The sequence below is a fragment of the Alosa pseudoharengus genome, unplaced genomic scaffold (genome assembly GCF_046254945.1).
Source record: "Alosa pseudoharengus isolate Yale_2024_CS ecotype anadromous, Long Island Sound unplaced genomic scaffold, YU_APseudo_1.1 YU_APseudo_1.1_scf_10, whole genome shotgun sequence".
NCBI lineage: Eukaryota > Metazoa > Chordata > Actinopteri > Clupeiformes > Clupeidae > Alosa > Alosa pseudoharengus.
In genome coordinates this window covers 3084438-3108610 of record NW_027468565.1, presented here as the reverse complement: position 1 = coordinate 3108610, position 24173 = coordinate 3084438, and the positions used below count along the sequence as shown (strand labels likewise).

Here is a 24173-nt window from a genome sequence, read left to right as displayed (position 1 = left end):
ACTGAAATAGCAAGGAGAACAGTAGCTATATATAGCTTACATAATAGAGTTGTTTTCACATTGACGGTATTCAAATTAAATTTTTCATTATTGTTAAATATCATGATGGAAGAGTATTATTAAAAATGTTACAAGTATGCAAATGCATATGTTTATGGGCATTTAGGTTTTACTGTGTTGTTTTGTTGTAAAGACATGCAAGGCATTCTGGGCCGTAATGAACAGTGGTCGGCAGCACTCCATAGGCTACGTATTAATATGAATAGATGTTTCTGTAAACCTAGGGACAATAAACAGCTATCTCTGTTACAAAAACGAGCTGGTAATCGCTCATTGAAGAGGGAACTATGATAAAAAGATTGTTTTCCTAAAAGCATGGAGTTGACGAAAGAATAAGCAAGAATGTCACGTTAATGTAAATAGCCTACTGAACGCTAGGTGGCAACCTTGTATTACATTTCACATCTACATAGGGTGAGATCATTAGAATTATGTGAGCTTCACAAGTAAGGAAGGTGCAAATATTATGTAATTTATAATGGGAAATTATTGGAAATGTTATTTCTTGTTCTAATTGCAAACCACACACATCCATTCGTAATCACACGTACACATTTAATACTGGAAGACTGTCTATTCGTTTATTTGATGTTGCTTAGCAACGCTAGAACAGAGCTTCAGAGAGACACGTTTTGAGTTCGTGGCCAAGTAGGCTACCTAAAATATCGGTTTCCATGTGTATGTGCTGGATGGTGTGCTTCCTTTATGAAAGTAAGTGTTTTATACAGTTAACGTTAGAGACATAATGAGTCATGTTGTAGTGGTCCACATAAATGTGCCCCTTCTGTTATTAGAATGCTAAGCGGAGATTTCATTCATTTCTTGTGTGGCTAGAAGCTAGCTAGCTAGGTCATAGGGAGAAGATGTTGCTGTAACGTTTTGAGATTTATGTTGCTTAGCGTAATGCCATGGTCATTTGATATGAGATGCTTGTACTCGTAACTTCGTCACTCGTAACTTTAGGACTCCTATTTTTTTTTACTAAGAGTAATTCAGGAAGCATTTTAGCCCTAAAAGTAGCGCCTGAGTCTGTGACAGCTTAAGCGAGGGCTCCTAATGAGACCGATTCACAAACAATGTTTTGTGGTGGCATTTCACGTCGCGATGTTTTGAAATGCGTCTAACAATCACGAGGGAACAATTTTGCATTGTAGGTGTAACAGAGGTCGTCTCTCCCCTCCCTCGATCACTCTGCGTTGTGTTGTAGTGGAAGTGATGGACGCCACAACCGACCTTTGCTTTAATATTTATTGCTCTGAAATCTGGAATATGACAAATCAAACACAAATCAGGCAGGGAGCGAGCCAGTCGCGTCACAGCTCCTCTGCCTCAGGACAGTAGCAAAAGAGAGAGCGCGGCAAACCTACGAGACACGCAGTTGCGTGAATCGCCATAAAAGTACATGTGAAAAGACAATAACACAATAAAACAAATATGGCATACCTGGAATATGACAAATCAAACACAAATCAGGCAGGGAGCGAGCCAGTCGCGTCACAGCTCCTGCCAATCAAACAGGTAGCCCACGTTTAAATACATTCAGTCAATTCACCAGTATGAAGATCTGTAAGCTAACTAGTTAACGCCGCTACACCTGCAGCCACGTTAGCAGACTGTAGCATGTAAAACTGAGGTAATATGCACTGTGTCACGATCTAACATAAAAACAGAGATTAAACAAACGTAACTCGTATATAAGGTGTGCAACACCAGAAAACAGTTCTTTGTGAAAAATGCACAATACAAGGATATAAAAGATATGATGTATTGTATGCAAGACTCCACATACCTCTGCCTCAGGACAGTAGCAAAAGAGGCAGAGGAGGGGGCTACATGAACACTTAAGGGGTCTTCAGCGTGGGAACCAACCCCTGCCACACCCAAGCCACACCCCCCTACAACCTACTGTACCTCAGAGGCGTGGGAAACTACAAAATATGTCCATAGAACTTGTAGACACGATGGGGAAATTCAGGGAAGCATAATTACCCCTGCTACACTCACCCCCACTGACTTCACTGAATTTCAACTATTCAAGCCATACAACCAAAAAAAATCATAAAGGTTTACCTATACATAAACCTATATAATATAGAAATAAGTAGAAAACAACCCGTATTGAAAAATAAATTGCAGGTAGTGCAACCCATAGATAGGACCACTGGTCCACCAGCGATGAAAGCCGTCCGTTAAAGGACTAGGAAGGTAACCCAACCTTAGAAGAGGTGCCATATACACCCCATGAGCAGAGGATACACTCTAACCTGCAAGTCTAATGCTATAGACACAGATATTAATCACACTTTCCCGCAAGGGAAAGTCCAGTGTGGAGAGGAGAGACTTTACAAAACACACTTTATGAAAGAAAACTTATCAAAAATACACAGTATACACAGCCACAGTGGAAACATGTGAATAATCTCTAGTGAGCTCCCCGAAAAAGACTCCGCACCCCCTGAGCAGACATAGTCTGTATGAGTCTATTCACAGGTTTAATCAATCTGCCACGCCTTGTACGCATGCCACTTCTACGACGACCAGGTGAGACAGGAGATGCAGGAATACCAGTGTGGATAGGAGAAATAACAGTCGGGTGATGGTCAACTGACAGAGACTCAGTACACTCGTCCGACACAGCGCACGGAAGGTTCTCACAGGCTGAAGACACAGAGGTACTCTCTGATTCTATTCCAGCTAGATCTGGAATCATCTCATTCCCTCCGTCTACCGTCACAGACCCAAAATCTCCTGTTACACTACGTGTGTCAGAACTACCTGAAAGGTCAGCAACCCACCTCACTGTCCTGTCTACAGTGGCGTTATCCCCACTGGACTGTGAGCCGTCAGCCCCACTAAGACTGCCACCAGAACATGACAGATTGTCATCCTCATCAGTGTCAGGGAGCGGCAAGAAGTTCACCGGCATAATAAGGTTCCTATGCACAGTTTTCACACTGCCCGCTGGACTCCTAATTTTAAAGGTGTGTGTGGTGGTATTCACAGACAAAACAGTGTAAATGGTTCCCTCCCACCTATCTGCCAGTTTCTTCTTTCCCCGTTCACCTTTGTTGGCCAGCAGTACCCGGTCACCCACATTGACCGGTTCCCCTTTAGCTCTCTTATTATATAGCTCAGCCTGCCTACGTTGCTGCTTCTCTGCGTTAGACTGAGCTACAGTCATGGCCTCCCGTAGGTCCTTCCCCAAGGAAGAAACATATGCGTCAATGTCCACTGTATCCCCGTCCAACAGTACACTTTGAAACATCAGGTCTACTGGCAACCTTGGAGTGCGGCCAAACATTAAAAAGAAAGGGGGAAAACCTGTGGTCTCGTGAACAGTACAGTTGTACGCAAAGGTGAGACTGTTGAGTAGTTGAGGCCACTTGACCTTAGACCTTGGTGGCAGGGCCCTAATCATGCTTCCTAGAGTGCGGTTCATTCTCTCTGCTTGGCCATTCCCCATGGGGTGGTACGGAGTGGTGTGAGACTTCTCCACCCCAGCTAACAGGAGCAGCTCCGCGATTAAAAAGCTCTCAAAATTAGCCCCTTGATCCGAGTGAATGCACGCAGGAAAACCATACACACAGAAGAAGCTATTCCATAGAACCCGAGCCACAGACTTAGCAGACTGATTAGGGCAGGGATATGCACACGCCAGCTTGGTGAAGTGGTCAGTGACCACTAAAACATCAATGGACTTGTTATGCGAATCTTCCGCAGACCAAAAGTCAATGCAGACTAATTCTAAAGGAGCTGAAGTAGCAATGGAAACAAGAGGGGCCCTAGCCTCAGGTTCCGGAGCCTTGCTAACTACACACCTTTTGCACCTGTGCACATAATCCCTGACATCCCTTTCAAGCGCGTCCCAGTAAAATCTCTGTCTGGCCAGCCACAGAGTACGCTGCTGGCCCTGGTGCCCTGCCTCATCATGAACCCCTTTTAGAACCATTCTTCTTCCACACCAGCACTAATGGAGAAGCGTACTCACTATTAGACTTCCTAATAATCTCCTTCTCCTCCATTTCATCCAAAGTCTCTTTCAACTTCTGATAATGTGCTGGGGACAACCTGCGATATGGCAACCTGAAGGGACGGTCATCAGTCAACCTAATCCTATGGCAAAATTCACTCGCTTCACCACAGTCAAGGTGATGCCGAGAAAAGACAGATTCAAATTCCACGATCAACTCAACTAACTTGTCCTTCCACTGAGAAGAGACCTGACAACTGTCAATAGGTATAGCACCCAGTCCAAGACTTTGCAGCGTGCAGTTATCATTGCCCATACAGCCGCCAGGATCACTCTTAACAGATAAGCTGCCATGAGAACTGCCTGAGCTCACCTTAGCCACATGCTGCGAGACAAAATGTTGATCAAAGTCCTCTAATGCAATGGCGGGATACACGTCAGCTACTTTTGCATTCCGGCGTAGGGTTACTGCCACCGACGTCGGATTAACAATCTTGACCGGAAGCCACCCGTCCCCCCACATAGGAGAGACAACTCGTCCAACTAGCATCTGTCTGTTAATACAGCGCGAAGTGCTGGGCTCCACAACAACCGTGCTGCCAACAGAGATGCGTGTCTTAGGTGGTAACCTACCCCACACAAGATGCTCAGCCATGGGCTGGAGCGTGACTGCGCTCTTCAGCCTCAGAGTTCCCACCTTATCTGGGATGGACCCACCTCTCCATCTCTCCAGGCTGGACAAAAGACGTAGGAACTGACTGCTATTCTCCTGACCTATAATGTCAGGTTGGCTCACAACCCGCCAGAAAGCATCACTGGACTTGAACTGTCTGATTAATGGCTTTAAGACATTCGTTCCAACAATCAATGGATCCACCTGCCCCTCAACAATCAACACCGGGACTTCAAAACTAAACCCATACATCTCAATGGCCAAGTCACACACGCCCAGAGGACTAGTCTGCTTACCTCCACAGCCAACCAGAACAATATCAACAGGGGCTGGAAACTCACCTGGCAACACCCCTGCTTCCTTCAGACGCGGCACAGCGTCTGCACTAAGCGTGGTGGCCATTGATCCAGTATCCAACATCCCCTTTAACTCAACTTTGCCCTGCACCAATACAGAGGTGTAAAACAGACCATCACTCTGTGCAGTTCTCATGGTGTTTTGCATAACAACCTTACTTGACTTTGGCAATGTCTCACAAAAATACGAATAAACAGACTCAATATCATCATTCAAATTGGAGGGTAAACTCAGATGCCTGCCACTGCCCTCCCCCGAATGGAGGCTCTTCAGTTTCCCTGAAACGACTTCGGCTTCTGCGCAGTCCCCACCGCAGCAGAATCCACAGCACGTCTCACACCCTGTGACCTACCTTGACACTGAGAGCGCATGTGCTCAGGACTAAAACACAGAAAACACAATTTATGCAATCTACAGTGTGACTGCGTAGAGTGGTCCAAACTCTGACACACGTCACACTTGAAACTTCGCCTCTCACCTCGCTTAGGCTGACTATGCCGAGTAGCTTGGGAATTACACACCAGTGTCTTCTCCAGCATGTCCAATAACCTGTCCAATGTGGTACCTTCTGCAGCTGCGCTATCTGGCTTGCCCACCCCCACTGAAGACTCACCAGGTGACACACTGCAGCTCACAGCCTCCATTACAGGTGTGCCCATAGAAGCAGTGTTCTGTAATACGTTACTCCTCTGTAACTTGTGATTCCTTAGAAACTCATCCAGGCGTGCCTGGACCTCACAAGTAGTCCACTCACTCTGAGGCTTACTTAGAAATATCATTGAGAGCTCTCTATCAGGGCAATGCCTAATGAACATGGCGGCGACTTGTACAGTCTGCAGCCGCAACGCCCTGCTGTCATGTCCCAAAGACTGTTCTGCTACCTCAGCCGCCTTATTCAACCTGATCCAGTAGTCAAGAGGTTGCTCATTAACATACGGCGCAGTGGAGTAAAAATCAGCCAGAGGCATACCGGAATGCACAGCACTGTCGAAATGCTGCCTGAGAATGCAAAAAACAGCATCCACGTTGCCTGAATCAGACACCTGCACATTATTACGGAGCCAGATCCGAATTACATCCCTGGCGCGACCCATCAGTCTGCTAAGGACAATCTCATTAATCCCTCCCACTCACACAGAGAGAACTTATCACTACCATCACCTCTAAAGAAAGGCGGCTCTTTCCTCTCAGACTTGAGAACGAGATTCAATTTCGACGCATCAATAAGAGTACCACCCCCCAGGGAATGGCCGGCAGAAAGAGCTGGTGAACCTAGACCGACGTTATGCGCAAGGTTTGCGCTAACAGACTGACTAACGTTAGAACTGAGTTCCCTAACCTGCTCTCTAGTCAGTTTAACAGGGATGGCCGACTCAGTGAACTCCAGTGGTGGCAAATCCTGATGTACAGGCGTGGAAAATGTTACCCTATCTCTAACTACGCCACCACTGGCTAAACCAGGGCTACCCGGAGTACTAAATGTCAGAAGGCCCCTTCCTCTCCCCACACTAAAGTACCCATGACTCTCACCAGTGAAATCCATGTTAATGTAAAAATGCAGGGAAAAGAAATAACACAAATCATATGCTATATACACATATATACAATGCTCATTTGCAACACACACACATTAAAACACCCTTGAAAATGCGTGATATCAGAGTCCATGCAAAAGATACACGTCAGACGACACTGACGTTCCTGACGATAAAAGCAGAAGAGGCGCGGCGACAGTAGACTTGAGGCAGCACAGCAGCAACAGCTCCGGTCCAGTGGAGACGTCACATCAACATGCAGCAACCCCGGTGTTCGGCTACAGCTGAACTGACGACGGGTCAAACGGCACCAGTGTAACAGAGGTCGTCTCTCCCCTCCCTCGATCACTCTGCCTTGTGTTGTAGTGGAAGTGATGGACGCCACAACCGACCTTTGCTTTAATATTTATTGCTCTGAAATCTGGAATATGACAAATCAAACACAAATCAGGCAGGGAGCGAGCCAGTCGCGTCACAGCTCCTCTGCCTCAGGACAGTAGCAAAAGAGAGAGCGCGGCAAACCTACGAGACACGCAGTTGCGTGAATCGCCATAAAAGTACATGTGAAAAGACAATAACACAATAAAACAAATATGGCATACCTGGAATATGACAAATCAAACACAAATCAGGCAGGGAGCGAGCCAGTCGCGTCACAGCTCCTGCCAATCAAACAGGTAGCCCACGTTTAAATACATTCAGTCAATTCACCAGTATGAAGATCTGTAAGCTAACTAGTTAACGCCGCTACACCTGCAGCCACGTTAGCAGACTGTAGCATGTAAAACTGAGGTAATATGCACTGTGTCACGATCTAACATAAAAACAGAGATTAAACAAACGTAACTCGTATATAAGGTGTGCAACACCAGAAAACAGTTCTTTGTGAAAAATGCACAATACAAGTATATAAAAGATATGATGTATTGTATGCAAGACTCCACATACCTCTGCCTCAGGACAGTAGCAAAAGAGGCAGAGGAGGGGGCTACATGAACACTTAAGGGGTCTTCAGCGTGGGAACCAACCCCTGCCACACCCAAGCCACACCCCCCTACAACCTACTGTACCTCAGAGGCGTGGGAAACTACAAAATATGTCCATAGAACTTGTAGACACGATGGGGAAATTCAGGGAAGCATAATTACCCCTGCTACATAGGCATAACTAAGGGATGCAGTAACACCACCAACAACAACCAAAACTAGCCTACTCATTGTTTGCATGTACATTAAATGTAACGTTTCATTGTGAATCAAATTAAAAGATTCTCCTCTTTGCAAACGTTGGCATAGGCATATGGTGACAGATTAATGTAATAATGTTGCTGCGTGAATCACGGTAAGCGCGAATGAAGTGGCCACTTCTTAATAGGAGTCACTGTATGGAAGTAGGCTAAGTAAAATAGAGATGTTTAAAATAAGATAAAGTTAGGATATGCCCGCTTGACAACGGGAGAGATAACTGGCCTTTGGCCATAGCAACCATCCATTTAGAACGACTGGCCTTCATAGCAACCAAGGATCTTAGCTGTGATTCATGTACAGTAGCTACAGTATGCATACAATGTGATGCAAAGTATAGAAAGGTGATGAAATATACAGAGACAGGTCAAGACATATAGTGCAATGTAGACAGTAGTATACAGTTGATATACAGAAGGTGGTTTAGAGTAATATGAATCAAATATAAATATGTGCAGTGTATTAGCAGTTATCATACAACAAGTAGAATAATGTATGTAGTAGTAATATTATAATAGTAGAAATAATAATATAGATATATGCAGTGTATTAACAGAATATAATAAAACAGAATAAATATGGATATTCAATATGACAAATATATAACAGATATGTACATAACATACAGCTATGTGCCGTGTGGAAACAGTGTCATTGTAGTGCAGAAACAACATCATAAGAGTAGTAAGAATATGTTAATGTGCAGGATGAATAGTATAAAGATCAGTAGAATAACTGTATAAATGTAATTACAGTATGCCTATGTACATTTGTAAATAAATAGAAAACTATGGGTGAGAGGGATAAATTAATTTTATTTAATCGTAAAAGTAAATTGCAATTAAAAATCTTTCCAGTAGGCTTTAATGTCACACAAAAAGTACAACCAAAGCTGAGCTTGATCAACTAGAACGTCTAAAGAACCAGAACTTGAGTGTAGTTTTTTTTGCTGGGTCCCAGGCCATGTTGGTCTGAGTGGAAATGAGAAAGCGGACAGTGCTGCCAAGCAAGCCCTCAATGAAGAAGTCACAGAATGTCAAATCCCTGCCCCAGACCTTAGACCTATACTGAACTCTTACATCACAGATAAGTGGCAATCTGAATGGGATTAAAATGTACCAACAACAAGCAAGGAATGTGCATTTTTTAACACGTTTTCATGATCCACTGGGTCGTTATGGGCCACACAAAATACGGTGTTGCTAAAATTACTCCTATTGTGGCTATTAGACATGCGTTCGTGAGTATCCAGCTACATTCAATGAGTTAAGTAAAATACATTCACACACACACAAAAACATCACTAATGTTGTGGACATTCCTTTATTCTGAGATACATCAATAGGCTCTCAAAACAATTCCAAACAGACATAAGGTCTTTATAGAGCAAATCCATATAGATTATTTGTTAAATAAACCAGTAAAACAGAATTAGGGGATGGAATATATTAAAATAAATCAGTGAAAAAGTATCCTGACAAACAAGCAGCATTTTAATGCCTTAGTCATATTTCATAATTTCAATTTTTTCTTTAGGTTACCTGATAGCCCAGTTTGAGAGGTGCAAGATGCGTGACATTATTTATTTTTGCAGCCAATCACTGCTGTTGTTTTATTTTATTGATTTGATTTTAGTCATAGAAGCTAAACTCGAAGGCAGGCCACAGGTAAAATCTAACGAACCGCATTCACCCCGCAAGGCAATAGTTGAATAGAGCTTTTGAGGTATTGCTACTGCTCCAACACTGAAAGGCACTGTTGGATCAAGCCAGGTTCAGCATAGCGTATGTCACTGTCTGCTCACGTTGGTGACCGGACCAGGGCAAGCACACTTTCGCAGTTCCCGCCGGAAATGCAGTCTAGTTACAACAATGATCTAATAAGATAATAAATTTAAGCAAAAAAATTTCGGCATTTCAGCAAATTCAGCAGCTGTCACCAGTGTCATCCGCCATCTTTGTTTACTTTTCACAGCTGTTTCAGAGATTGACGCAAAGGATTTTGGGTAGTAGGGAGCAAGAAGGATACATCAATGCTGCTTTCAAAAGCAACTGTTATTGGGGTAGTTTTTAAGATATCTTAGAAACAAGCATTTTTTTCTTCTGTTTTTGAACTGCACTTGCTGCCTCGCTCCCCATTTAGATATCTTAAAGGCAGCAGTTTTACTCCTTTCGAACAGAGCCGTAGAGTTACAGTGAATATATCTTTTTCTTTTTCTCCATTTGAAGTGGGAAAACTCCTCAAATTACCATGTTCAGGAGTGAGGATAGCAACAATAATACTGGAGTGAGTCACATCACTGAATTAGTTATTACCATGAGCAATGTAATGCAATGTTCCATATCAACTAATATGATGCCAATGTGACAAAGAGCATTTCAGAAGTAACAAATGAGTCCAGGCTCAAGAGGGTTAATTTTACAGCTGAAAATTAAATATCGAGTGATCTGATGTGTTGGTGCTTCGTCTCTGATGTGGTTTTAATTTTGTTTTGTTTTTTTGTTTTGTATTTGCTTTTTGTGTTTAGAAGTGACTTTCCGGATTACAGTAACAACCTTGAAGAGTACAGCGAAAGGGGTAATGAGTACTCAGGTAATTTATGGAAAATAATTGTTAAAAAGCTGAAAACAGTCTATTTTCACACACAAGTCATGCACTATAGTTGTTTTATTCCCTCAATGTTGTTTTTATTACAGTACAGCATACTTTTCAAACAGGAGCATGGTGAGTACTGTATGTGGCTACAAATTTACCAGTAACGGTGGTAGTTTAAGGAGCTGGGCTAGTGAAAAGTGGTGGGTTTAATTGTTTAATTCCCAGTCGTGCCTCTTGAGCAAGGCACTTAACCCCAAGTTGCTCCGGGGACATTAGCTTCCAGTCGTGCCTCTTGAGCAAGGCACTTAACCCCAAGTTGCTCCGGGGACATTAGCTCTTCTTCTTCTTCTTCTTCTTCTTCTTCTTCTTCTTCTTCTTCTTCTTCTTCTTCTTCTTCTTCTTCTTCTTCTTCTTCTTCTTCTTCTTCTTCTTCTTCTTCTTCTTCTTCTTCTTCTTCTTCTTCTTCTTCTTCTTCTTCTTCTTCTTCTTCTTCTTCTTCTTCTTCTTCTTCTTCTTCTTCTTCTTCTTCTTCTTCTTCTTCTTCTTCTTCTTCTTCTTCTTCTTCTTCTTCTTCTCATATGCTTTTGTACTAAACAATAACATACAGACGATAAAACAGAATTTATAAAGCAGGTCAATAATATTACCAATTTGCAGATTGCTGTATCGCTGAATTTCAGCATCAACACTATCGCTCAACAAGCGAATGTGGTTAGCCCTGTTTTCCAAGTGATCTGTATGGTGTTACAACAATGGGAACATTAACAGATCCTAACATTACATGATAAGCTGTTGACAAGTTACGTATAGAAGGATTACAGCATTGCACTAATCACTGTCTCTTAACCCTACATGAAACACAATCGGATAAAAGAGCACAACTTGTTCTTTTGCAGTGATGGATTCAGTTATCTGTGGTAGTGTAATTATGTCAATTTCATGTTTGATGTGCTGTTGACTGCCTGTATCATTACACCTTCTTTACCTGGTGTGTGTAAAGCTCATGATGATGCCATATGGACAGCTGCTTGGGGTAAAAGTCAAACAGATGGATCAGAGACCATAGTGACTGGGTCTTTGGATGACATGGTGAAAGTCTGGAAATGGTAAGAGTTTTGTATATAACTTTTTTTTTTATTCTGGTTGCTAATCACTACTCTACACCACTACACCTTTGTAACATAGTTTGCAGTGTTTCCCACAGAATTTGGTTGAAGGGAACCCTTGCAATTGTAACGCAGTTAAAAGGCTGCTGATTTGTGGATGCAATTCATAATGTTATTATTTATACAATTATGTATAACAATTATTTGATCCATCTGTTTAACAGCTGCAATGTGCAATTTTAACAAACACCATACAAACTATACAACACTATACAAATATTTACAAATATTTGGGTTAAAAAGTGCTAAACGACATAACAACTGAAATAAGAACAATAATAATAATATAATAATAATAATAATAAGCTTTATTTGTATAGCACCTTTCATACACAGAATGCAGCTCAAAGTGCTTTACATTTGAAGCATGTAACAAAATAATAGTCAGTCAGTCATTATCAATCACATTTCTTCATTGCTGGGGCCGTTTATGATCCACTCAGCAACATATCAAAAATATAGAAAATGACATGTCATAAGACTGGCAGCCTTAACCCTCTTACCCCCCACAAGCACGCCATATGGCAACTGTGGCAAGGAAAAACTCCCATATTCCAGGAAGAAACCTTGAGCAGAACCTGACTTAATAGGGGGAGCCCATCTGCTTCTGGCTGGCTGCGCCCTCCAATAGCAGCAGATGTAGAATAATCTGAAAAAGTAGTCTACAGGATAAGACGAGTTAACTAAAAGGTTTCCTGTACAGGTATGTTTTCAGATCTTTTTTAAAAATATTTACTGAACTCGCCTGCTTGATGTACAGAGGCAGGGTGTTCCATAGTTTGGGGGCATAATGGATAAAAGCAGCTTCTCCACTTTGTTTGTGGAGCACTTTGGGTACGATTAAAAGATTAGAATTGGATGATCTAAGTTTCCTTTGTGGTTGATAAGATATTAAAAGCTCAGAGATATATGAAGGTGCTGTGCCATTCAGAGCTTTGTAAGTAATTAACATAACCTTAAAATCAATTCTATAGGAAATAGGGAGCCAGTGCAGTTCAGCCAACACAGGGGTGATGTGTTCTCTCTTCTTAGTCTTAGTTAAAAGTCTAGCCGCAGAGTTCTGTATGAGTGCCAATTTCTTTAGATGTTTTTTGGGAAGACCAGTGAAAAGTGCATTGCAGTAGTCTAACCTGCTAGTGATAAAGGCGTGAATTAGTTTTTCTGCATCTTGTTGAGTTAAAAAGGGCCGCACTTTGGCAATGTTTCTCAAGTGGAAATAGGCTGTTTGAGTAACTTTACTGATATGGGGCTTAAAACTTAACTCTGCATCTAAGATGACACCGAGGCTTGTTACTTTTGGTTTGACCTGGTGTGCCAAGTTCCCCAGATTACTAAGAACAATATCTCACTTTAGTTTTGGTCCCACCAAAAGTACCTCTGTTTTGTCATCATTTAGTTTCAGAAAATTTTTGCTCATCCACTGATTAATGGCGGTTAGGCATGCAGTGAGGGAGCAAAGGCCATCTGGGTTAGTTGGCTCCACAGAAATATACAATTGGGTATCATCTGCGTAGCTATGGAAGTTTACATTATGCTGACATTTCCCAATGGAAGCATATATAGGGAGAATAGCAGGGGACCAAGGCAGCTCCCCTGGGCCACACCAAAAGGCAAGTCATGTTTTTCAGATACATGATCTCCTAGACTGATATAAAAATCTCTGCCAGTAATGTAGGTTTGAAACCAGTTTAGAGCATTATCAGAGAGACCCACCCACTTCGCAAGGCGGTGAATTAGGATGCTATGATCAATGGTGTCAAATGCCGCACTCAAATCCAGAAGAATAAGGATTGCTTAAAAAGAACAGCGAATTAATGTGTGCAATTTTAACAAACACTACCAACTATACAACACTGACATGCAAAAGAAAGTGCAAAACAACATTTTCAAAATGTGCAAAGGTGATCACAGTCACTGCTTATGGCAGAGCTGATTTCTAGCATCACTACCGGGTATTCTCCTTGGTTTTAAAAAGAACAATTCAAGGGCCCTTTGGTAGACTGTTGCCCTGCAGCCTGTTCCGCAAGTCTGTCTTGATCTATACACGGAGAGTGAATGAAGTTTAGATTATTTTATACTTTTGTGTAAGATTTACAATTTTGAATTAGAATGTTTGGCAAACGATGATAAATAGCGCGATGACATTCAACCACCAGATGCCGCTGTTCGGACGCATCAAACGATTCGGAGGCATATCACATATAGGCCTACCCGTAAAACCTCAAATTATGGCCAGGATAATAATTGCCTACCAGTAGCCTATGGCTATTAGTTCACGAGCACTAAAAGACATTGTTTCGATTTAACTCAATCAAATTAAAAAGCTCTTCTTAATATTTTATATTGTTGGTTGGTTTAATACTGTTGTCAATGAAAAATCGTTGTCCTAATGGGTCTCAACACGTCACTCTCAAGCTACCAGTCACTTGCTGTCCCCTTCTGAGCTTGCCAGAAGCTGAAGTCTTAGGCTACTACATTTGACTTTACATTACATTACATTTGGCTGACGCATTTTTAACCAAAGCTACTAACAACATGGTAAACAGTTTAAGCTTTTTAAGCAATTCTCAGAACAATAAGAATAAGTGCATCAGTGGATGCTGTTTTTAAACAGTCGAGTGTCAGTTCTAGTTAGGTGGTAAGTGCTAGGATTTGGCCGTGGATAAATTGGGAGGTGTTACTAGACACCTATAGGAACACATAGTAAAAAAAGTTGTTGGTAAGAAATGATTTTGCATATTGGTGAAAAAAAGCCTAACTTTCCCTAACTAGTATCACTGCGTCATGCATATCGTACCCTAAACATAGCTACCCCTCTATTTGTCAGGAAAATTAACATGGACGAGATTATGTATTACATAATATATGATTTTATGAAAACTGATTTTTATTTATTTTCATTTGTTTCAACACTGGCAGGTCAGATGAGAAACTTGAGCTACAGTGGACTATGGAGGGTCATCAACTGGGAGTGGTCTCAGTAGACATCAGTCACAATGGTGCCATTGCAGCATCCAGCTCATTAGATGCCCACATTCGACTTTGGGATTTGGAGACAGGGAAGCAGATAAAATCTATGGATGCAGGCCCAGGTAATTCCACAGCCTCAACCACTTTGCTTGCACTGATAGTTCTTTAAGGAAATTCATCTCTAGTTTGTTTTGGTTTCTGATATTACCACCCATCTGTGTTTGCAGTGGATGCATGGACTGTTGCCTTCTCTCCTGACTCAAAGTACATCGCTACAGGAAGCCATCTGGGGAAAGTCAACATTTTTGGTGTTGAAAGCGGGAAGAAAGAACATTCTTTAGACACACGAGGGAAGTTTATTTTAAGCATAGCATATGTAAGTATTTCAGCTGCTAAGTTCTCATTTATTTAATTGAAGGTTTAGATGAGTGCATAGATTACGCTCTTGTTGTAGCATTGGACGAGGAATGTTGTGATTGATGTGAAGTCAGTGTCTTTCTGATAACCATCATTGAGATTACACTAAACAAAATATATCAGTAAGTCTGTCTGTCTATCTATCAGTGTTTCCCTTTCATTTTTGCTGCTATCCTTTAAGAAACCACCACTATGCTTTATTGTGACTGCAGTCAGCGGCACAACACTGAAATATCCAAACACATTGTTAGGATTAGTTAGGCTCACAGAAGGGAAATTTATACAGACAGTACCTTCAGGAAGTTTACCGTTCGCCGCCATCTTGAATTTAGTCAGGATAAGTTGAGCGACGAGTATGAATGAACAGGTATGATAAGGGATCAGATTTCAAAAATAATTCCAGCATGGATTCCAGTTGGAGTCCAGGGCTTGTGAGCATGTGTGACTGTTTTCCATGGGAGCTAGGTAAACTGGGATTGCCTCATTTGTTTGACTTTTATTTAAAGTATCACCATCTATAAGAGGTGTGGTCGTACGTGGCCTTCTGGTTAGGGAAGGGTTGCCAGTTCGATTCCTGACTGGTGGGGAAAATGTTGGGGGGAGTTATTGAAAAGTGCTCGCCCACATCCACGGATGATATGCCCTTGAGCAAAGTACCTAACCCCAAACTGCTCCCCGGGCACCCACTGCTCCAAGATGGGTAAAATGCAAAATACAGGACAATTCCTGTAGGGCTAGTGGCTAGGATTAGCTGTTTTGGGGTTTTGTTTTGACTCTTATCTATGTTGCAAATTGCGGGAGACTTTTTTATTTTAGTAGTAGCATGTCTTAGGCATTAAGACATGGCCTCTGCATGGTAACACACACAAGACCATTTACCGGTTCCCTGAAGGAGAACATGAGGCGTTAACCAATGGGAATACACTCCTTGATCACGTGATCGCCACTGAAATCCTCTAACAGGTCCTGCTAAGGTTCTATTGGCGCAAACGACCCGGCTATATATTAGCCGGCGACCAAAAGCAATCACTGTAGTCATTCTGAAGCAATGTCAAAAACAAATAACACGCCCCAAAGACTAGACGGCCATGAAGGGTTAACACCTTGTGTTCTTCAGAGAACCGTGGTTATGTTCATAACCTTTAAGTTCTCTATCAGTCGAACTCCTCAGCGTTAACCATTGGGAACACACTTTTACCTTCCTTGGCTAGGCTGTCAGAGGCGCCCTCAAATAAAACATATGCACGGCGTGCTGTTCTGGACAGGGCTCTCTTCCATGCAAACGTCTGGCCATTGCTGTGAAAAATGGCGACATTCCAGACCAGCCAACGTGACAGGCTGATATGGCCGCTAAAGTCCACCTTAAGCGTGGACGGCGCGCGCCAAGACTCCGAGATGCTGCAAAAAAATCAGGATCTCCTCAGTCGTACATGTGAAGGTATCAAGAGCACGTTCTTTACACCAGTGAACACTTTCCACTTCAGGGAGTACAATGAGTGAATGAAGCCCTCTGCCGAGTAGCCTTAGCATCTCAGGGGCCAGGCAGTTAGCTGCCATTTCTCTGGAGCTGGTGCCAAATTGCCATGATCGCCTGGGACAGTAGATCCCTGCAGGCTGGGAGCTTCCACGGTTTGCCATGCAGCAGGGCCATCAGCTCCGGAAACCATATCTGATCGAGCCAATGAGGGACTATCAAAATCACTTCTTGTCCGCCTCTCCTCACTCTCTCCAGCATCGCTCAATGCCTTCGGGGGAAAAGCATACAGCAAGACTTTCGGCCACTCGTGTGCCAGAGTGTCCACTCCCAGTGGAGCATCGCTCTCTATCAGGGAAAACCACCTCACACAGTGCGTTGTCGCGCGAGGCAAAGAGATCGACATGAGCTTTCCCGAAGCGCTGCCACACACTCTCGATGTGATAGGGGGCCCCTCGAGCATATCCGCTGTCCTGTTCTGTTCCTCTGGAACATGAACTGCGCGGACTGAGAGGAGGTGACGCCTCGCCCACAACAGCAACTTTTTTCTCAAGGTGGCATAGCTGCGGGGAGCGAATGCCGCCTTGGCGATTGATAAAGGCTACCGTCGCTGTATTGTCTGATCTCACCAATACATGATGTCAGATGCACTGTTAAAAGTTCCAGCGCATTTATGTGCAGCCGCTGCACCTCCCTCTGACCGATCGCCCTCGCACAGTGCCTCCCAGCCCAGGAGGGAGGCATCCGTAGTCACCACATGCCTGTGGGCAATCCTCCCCAGCAGGGCTCCAAGAGAGGTTCTCGGTGGGTGTGCCAATAGGCGAGAGCCCTCCAGCATCTCCTGTCCACTCAAATACGTATGTTCCTGTTCCTGACAGGGTGTGCATGGAATGCAGGAAGGTTTTGGCACTCTTCTACGTCACCTAAAAATGCTCCCTCATATTCTCTATGGTTGGCCCTGAACAATCCGGAGGGGGAGAGGGCCGCGTCCAGCAACGGGGTCTTCTCCCTGTTGGGCAACTAGGACAGCGTCAGCCACAGATGGTACACCAGCACCACCAAGTGGCCCATCGCTCTGCCCTGCTCCAGGGCTGCATACTTCGAGGCCCGCAAGGCCAGGTTCAGCGCTCTCCTCCATTCAGGGAGTGGAGTCGGGGCTTCGTCATCCTCCGCAGCCAAACTCATGCTCTCCCTGGCGTAGACCTGGAGGAAAGTTGCGGTGTTGAGGTCACGGCATGCCTGCCCCACACAGGCGTAAGCCTTGGACACCTAACCGGCAGTAACCCTGCACGGCTTGGAGGGGATGGGAGAGTGGGCGGGTCACGGGCTGATACTTCCTGCGGGGCGAGGTAGGCAGCCAGCGCCTCCTTCACTTCGGGCAGGTGGGCCTGAAGCCTAGGACAGGTGACCGCACAGAATAGGGTTTCCCCCATGAGCGCTGCACCACACCAAGGAAGTCAGGGAAGGCTGGGAGGGGTCGTTGCCGCTTCTCCGGGCGCTGCTCATAGTGCGACCCGTCCATGAGAGAGCCGTTACGCTCCGGTTGCTCAGGCCATGCGATACCCAGCAGCTGGGTGGCATGGTCAAGCACCGTGGCTAATTCCCGGGAGAGGGGAGCAGACTCCTGCCCAGCATCATCCCCTACACTCTCCTCCGGGTTCTGCTCCAGGAAGCTACTCTCAGAGGCCATGAGGGCCACCTAGTCATCGTCCTGGCAGAGAGCTGCCAGGAGATTCAGCAGCAAAATCCAATCAGCAAATTTGCCTCTCCCTGCTCGACCAGCAGCCGCTCAGGAAGCACGAACGCCTCACCGAGGAGGGTGGGCTGGGAGGGGGGTCGTTGGCTTCCATCTCCTCGAGCAAGCAAGCTTGGAAGAGGACAGCCTTCGGGCCCAGCCTCTCGCAGTGTGGGCAGTAATGCGGGACCGCCAACGCTGTCGTGGCATGGGATATACCCAGACAGCTTATGCAGACTGAATGCGGATCCAGGGCAGAGATGAATTGCCTCAGACATATTTCCTTTTTAGATTTTGCAGATTAGAGAAAGAAAATGTTTTGTCTTCTGTCACCAGGTGTTGACTGCAGACTTCTTATTCTTCTCTTCGGTCTTCTTGTCGGACCACTGGCAATCAACGTCGCTGGAGAATGAAAAAGTGATTGCTATTGGCCACGCCGGCTAATATATAGTCGGGCCATTTGCGCCAACCTTAGCAGGACCTGTTAGAGGACTTCAGTGCCGATCACGTGATCAAGGAGTGTATTTACATTGGTTAACGCCAAGTAGTTCGACTAATAGAGAACCTTTATTTTATTTTAGGATAATGGTCCGGTGAAGCCATTTGTCACCACATAATTGTGTGTGTGCCTTTTTAAGATAATAAGGATAGCGGTTGATCAGGGCCATTTGGGTGATTTCAGTTTACAGATGTAAAAGATATCCAAAGCTTTTAAATGGCCGTGTTTTGTGTCTGACTTATAAGTAGAGAATTAGTGGTGGAAGCCAACGAACCCCCTCCCAGCCCACCCTCCTCGGTGAGGCGTTCGTGCTTCCTGAGCGGCTGCTGGTTGAGCAGGGGGAGGCAAATTTGTCACGGCCAGGCAGACCAACAAAGGTTCCAGCCTCAACTCCCAGGAAAATTGGTTGGGATTAGAGATGCACCGATATGGAATTTTGGGGCCGATAACGATAACCGATATTTATTGGTTTGTGTGGCCGATACGATAACCAATAATATTACTCTTGAAAAAAAATTGTGAAAAGTGATTTGGGGAAAGCATTTAATAAGCATAATTTTATTGCAGTAATTTTACCTACCACCAAATGAGAACTCATAATAGTCCTCAATAGTGCGGTAGTCAACAACATAACAGTAGCCTAGCCCTACAGTACAGTGGGCATCGCTTTCAAAGGACCACTTCAGTCGCGCATTACGAGGTGTGAAGCTGCGTGAAGCTTTAGTACCACTTTCAGCCACTGTGCGTCGCTCTGCCACTGTACATCGCTCTGCCTGCCGCCCCAACTGAAAAGCAGGAGACTTGCCGAGAGTAATCCCAGCCTACGAATTCAATAACAAAATAAATCATGCATAATTAAACATTACCTCGATTTAGGCTACTTGGGTATGTCTTAAGGCTTGACTACACGGTGGTAACGAAAATCGAAATCGAAATTTGCTGTCTACATTATTGGCAGTGTTGGGGGTAACGCAGCTACACAAATCAAAACAGTGGTGTGATAATTGAGCCAGTAGAGAAATAACTGTTCAGAATTCATCTGTAGCCTTGGGTAGGCTTCTGCAGAAAACAATGTTGTTGCCGATTTAATACTATCTGGCGACGTTTTTAACAGGCTACACAATAGAGGCTTAGACAACTATGACCCACGTTTTGGTTTTGTAAATTAATTTGCCCTACTTCTTGACTGCAATGTAGTCAATTGACTGCTTGACATGTCATTTTTATTTTTCTGTACAATAAACAAATACATCTGCTTTATGCCGCAGAATTACATTCATATTTGGCTGACTTCTGCAGACGCGCAAAAAAACACTGCCAGGCCATCCTTAAAAATATTTTCGTTTGCCGTAACCCCACCGACCCTGTCAATTTAGAACCGACCCAAATATTGATTTTTTTTCCCCTTTTAGTCCGACCGACTTGCCGGTTGTAAACTTAAGACCGACCAATTTTTTTTTTTTACTCTAAACAACCAATACAAATAAAATACTATTTATTTTAGTAGGCCTAAGTATTGTGAATATAAATTGCCTACATACAAACGTAGGCTCTCTTAAATAAAACCCTGTGGCGTCATCTCTACACCATTGGTTTACGCATGTCACACTATGGCCTATACGCTTCGTTTCATTCACACAAACATCTCGACTCAACGCTTATTACTTGGCACGAAGCTCTGGAAGAACTGTGCCCAGAACTGTGCCCAGAGTACACAACTGTTTCACCAGCACATTTAAATGACTTGACTAAAACCGTGCATAACTGGAGGTACACCTGTTATCTGAGCAGTCTGTATGTTCTCATTTTGCGAATGCGAGGACGATATGAGTCTGTTGCATAGATGTCCGAGTCACGCATAATGTTTGAAAACCACTGGCTCGTTATCACAATAATTTAACACACGACAGTTGGATACTTCATCATGTTCCCATGCCTACATTTTGGTGAGTAGCATAGAGATCGTTAAAACAATAAAGTATGGCTCTCCGTTTGGGACATCAAAAACTTATATTTTTAACAGGGCTTTGAACCGATTTTTTTTTTCCAATCGGTTCGTTCCGAACAGAAACGGAATTATAACGTTTCCGGTTATGAGTTCCACCAATAAATTGACGTTCCCGAACCGGTTAGAACAAAAAAATACTGTTCCCGGAACGGTTAATTTCGTTCCTGTCAGCTGTTTAATGCAATAGAATTATGTCACATCTTTCTCATCCAGCTTAAACCAAATGTAATAATATTACAACCATTATTACATAATAATAATTATATTAATAATAATAATAATTAAATAGGCCTACAATTATTTCAAATGTGTAGTTTATTGTTAAAAGAGAAAATTTCCACACAAACGTAACAACATTATTAAGACACGTGATTATGCCACTCGGGCAACAACAAATTCCAACTGTCGGGGGGGAAAGGCCATCCAGTAGGCCTAATGTTCGCTAGTCCATCATTAACGTGGAGTCGACAAATATAGCTATTGATATTGTGTTTGGAATGAGCGTTTTAATTAACGATGGATCGTAATTTACCTCTTATTTAAGATGTGGAGTGGAGACTTTGTAATCCACCGCTCTCTCTCCATTCAGTCAGCGAATGTCTGATGTGATACGTAACGTGCGCAGGAAAATAATTACTTTTTTTTTTTAGTTAATTAGGCAAACGAAAACTTTGAGGAACGAAATAAAACCGGTATTAACCGGTTACGATTATTTTTAAATAAGTGTTCCTGTTCCAGAACATAAAAAATAATAACGTTTCCGGTTTCGTTTCTGTTCCCTGTAAAATACAAAAAGTTCCCGGTTTTCGTTTTCGTTCCTTGAACCGGTTCAAAGCCCTGATTTTTAATAGGGTAGACTACCGTCGGAGATGCTGACTTGCAAAGGCCTCGGGATAACAAGTTATCTCCACTATCATCAGTCAATGCCTCCTTGATCAAAGTGGGGAATGAAAGAAAAAGTTTGAGAACCACTGGCTTAACAAGTTACCTGCAGTCCAGAACACACAGAATATTGCAACAGAAAGTTGCCTTTATAATCAACTACTATTTGTTCCAACAGCATTCAAACAAAGCCTTTATAAAAGTGAAAAAAAATATATTCCATAAGAAGTAAAATAAAATACTGTTACTGTAGTATCTGTATCCCAAGCTTCAGCTCCCCACGTCTGTGACAGGCAGACGTGACACCACTAAATTCTCAGCGTGTTTATACCCCACACTGAACGCGTAAGACCGCTAGGCCCATCACTGTGGGGTGCGGTTGCCTAGCCTACTCTCTGGGATTTAAGTCAAGCAATATAACCATACAAATGTTTCAAAATGAGTAATTTCGGCTTTGTCTGAACTGGCCATTATAGGCTACGTAAAAAATAAACAAGTAGGCATAGTCCCTATCCAATGATAGGCTATCGGCAAATGTTTGTTTTCCAAAGTAAGAATTTCACATCACCATGCACCTTTGACAATGAATAGCTCATTACACTTATGTTACTGTTGAACGTAGGCCTAACTGGTATCACATGTATTACAATGTATGTAATGTATTACAAACATTATCCGGTGTCCTAAACACTGGCATTTTATGGCATAGTGTCATGTAAGGTCGTTGCAAAATCTAGAGAAATGTGTGAGGTGGTCAGCCGGGGACAATTGAGACACACATTGGATTGTGTTATTACTTGCATTCCACACTATCCACAGCTGTGGTATCTGGGGCAGGAGGATTACTGTTAGCGCAGGCTTTATATAAAATTCTTCAACAGAAGGCCTGCCCTACAGTAAGTAGGTTAAATAACAGACATGCCACAATATGCGGTATGATGATTTTTTACGAGCAAGATGTTTTTGGTGCATGTTCCTAAATATCAATGATCATCAGTAGCCTAATATTCGACCATTATTTTGTGTAAATGGGCTATGCATTGGGTTAGACACCAGGGGCCATATTCACAAAGCCTTTTATTTTACCACTAGGAGTAGGCTACTCCTAAATAGCAATAAAAGATTTTAGCTATAGGAGTTTCTCTTATTAAGTTATTCACAAAGCCTTTCAGACCTAGGCTACTCTTAGTAAGGGAAAATGACAACTCCTGAACAGATTCTGGAGCTGAGCGCTCTAGAATCTTTGACTAACAGTCTAAGAGTGAGTGAGTCTTCGTTGCTATGGATGACGTTATTACTCATGCACAAGCTTGACTGAAGTGACCACCTTGATTGGATGATGATTGTAACGCGGGAATGATTCCAAACACCTCCCTTACGATGAGTGGCAGGTGACAGGTCTGAGAATGCGTGAGCTACACAAGGACAGAAGATGATGAATAACTGAATAAAAAGGCCTAGCCTAAATGAATCAAGAGTAAGGCAAAGCAAATAGCCTAGTAGTTAATGAAACATACGGATTGATGTAGTATCTTTGTAACATTATTAAATTAATCTGTTACTATGCCTATGCCTGCTAAAGACAACATTTTAAATTGATTCACAATAATGTTACATTTAATTTACATGTTGACAATGAGTAGCCTAGTTTTGGTTGTTGTTGGTGGCGTTATTGCATGTTAGTTATGCCTACAATGCAAAATTGCTTCCTCACGATTGGAAGCTCTTGTAGCCGCATAGGATTTCAAAACAGGCAAAATGCCACAAAACCGGTTTGTGAATAGGTCTGTGAGTTAGGAGTCCTCTTGACTTCTTTTAAGCTGTCACAGCTGGTGGGAAGGTGTGATTTGTTGGGGGCAGGGCCGGATTAACTGGGCACAAATGTCTGATGGCCCCCCCTGCCCCCCAGTCAACGTGAATCGGGTGGTCAGTTAATAGGCTATGCCGAAATAGTTTTCAACATTTTGAATATTAGTGTCGGGTGAATTAGGAAATGTTCTCAAAGTAGCCTTATGGCTGAAAGCTGCTTGGGACCCCCTCTGTCAAGCAATATAACCATACAAACGCGCACACTCATTGTTTCAAAAGGAGTAAATTCGGCTTTGTCAGAACTGAGCTGTGGACGACACGGCACGGCATGCCCAATTGAAAATAAATTAACGCAACGCAACACAGACCCCGCTTCTCTCGCGTCAGTCACTGACATGAACGAAACACAGAACCTGCTTCTCTCACGGCAGTCACTGACAGTAGCCTAGAATAAAAAACATGGGGAAAAAAACTTCCCCATGACGAAAACATCGTAAAACACTGAAAGTTAATATTTTGTCACTATAACATACATCTGTCCTTTGTCAAATGTGTTATGTTCCAAGTAGCCTAGTGCGTAATTCTGCTTCATAAAGTTGAACAAATACATTTGCTTATTTCACAGAAAAATATAAATAGCCAGTTAGGGTCTACAGTGCAGAGTTGGTAAGTTATGGTAGGCCAACTTGAGTGAACATACAAACAGGGGAAATTCTTTCTCTAGTAGCTGAGTAGCCTCAGGTGCGCACGTAGACATAAGGCCGATCATGCAAGCGCCA

General features: G+C 43.2%; 1 protein-coding gene across 1 annotated transcript in view; it reads left to right on the top strand.

Moving 5' to 3' along the window:
- skic8 (SKI8 subunit of superkiller complex) overlaps positions 1-24173 on the top strand; it is a 63834-nt gene that overhangs the window by 7493 nt on the left and 32168 nt on the right. The window contains exons 2-6 of the mRNA XM_076302815.1: positions 10367-10431; positions 10536-10563; positions 11435-11540; positions 14520-14692; positions 14798-14946. Coding sequence (XP_076158930.1) covers positions 10420-10431; positions 10536-10563; positions 11435-11540; positions 14520-14692; positions 14798-14946 — 468 coding nt within the window. The 5' untranslated portion in view covers positions 10367-10419. The remainder of the gene's footprint in view (positions 1-10366; positions 10432-10535; positions 10564-11434; positions 11541-14519; positions 14693-14797; positions 14947-24173) is intronic.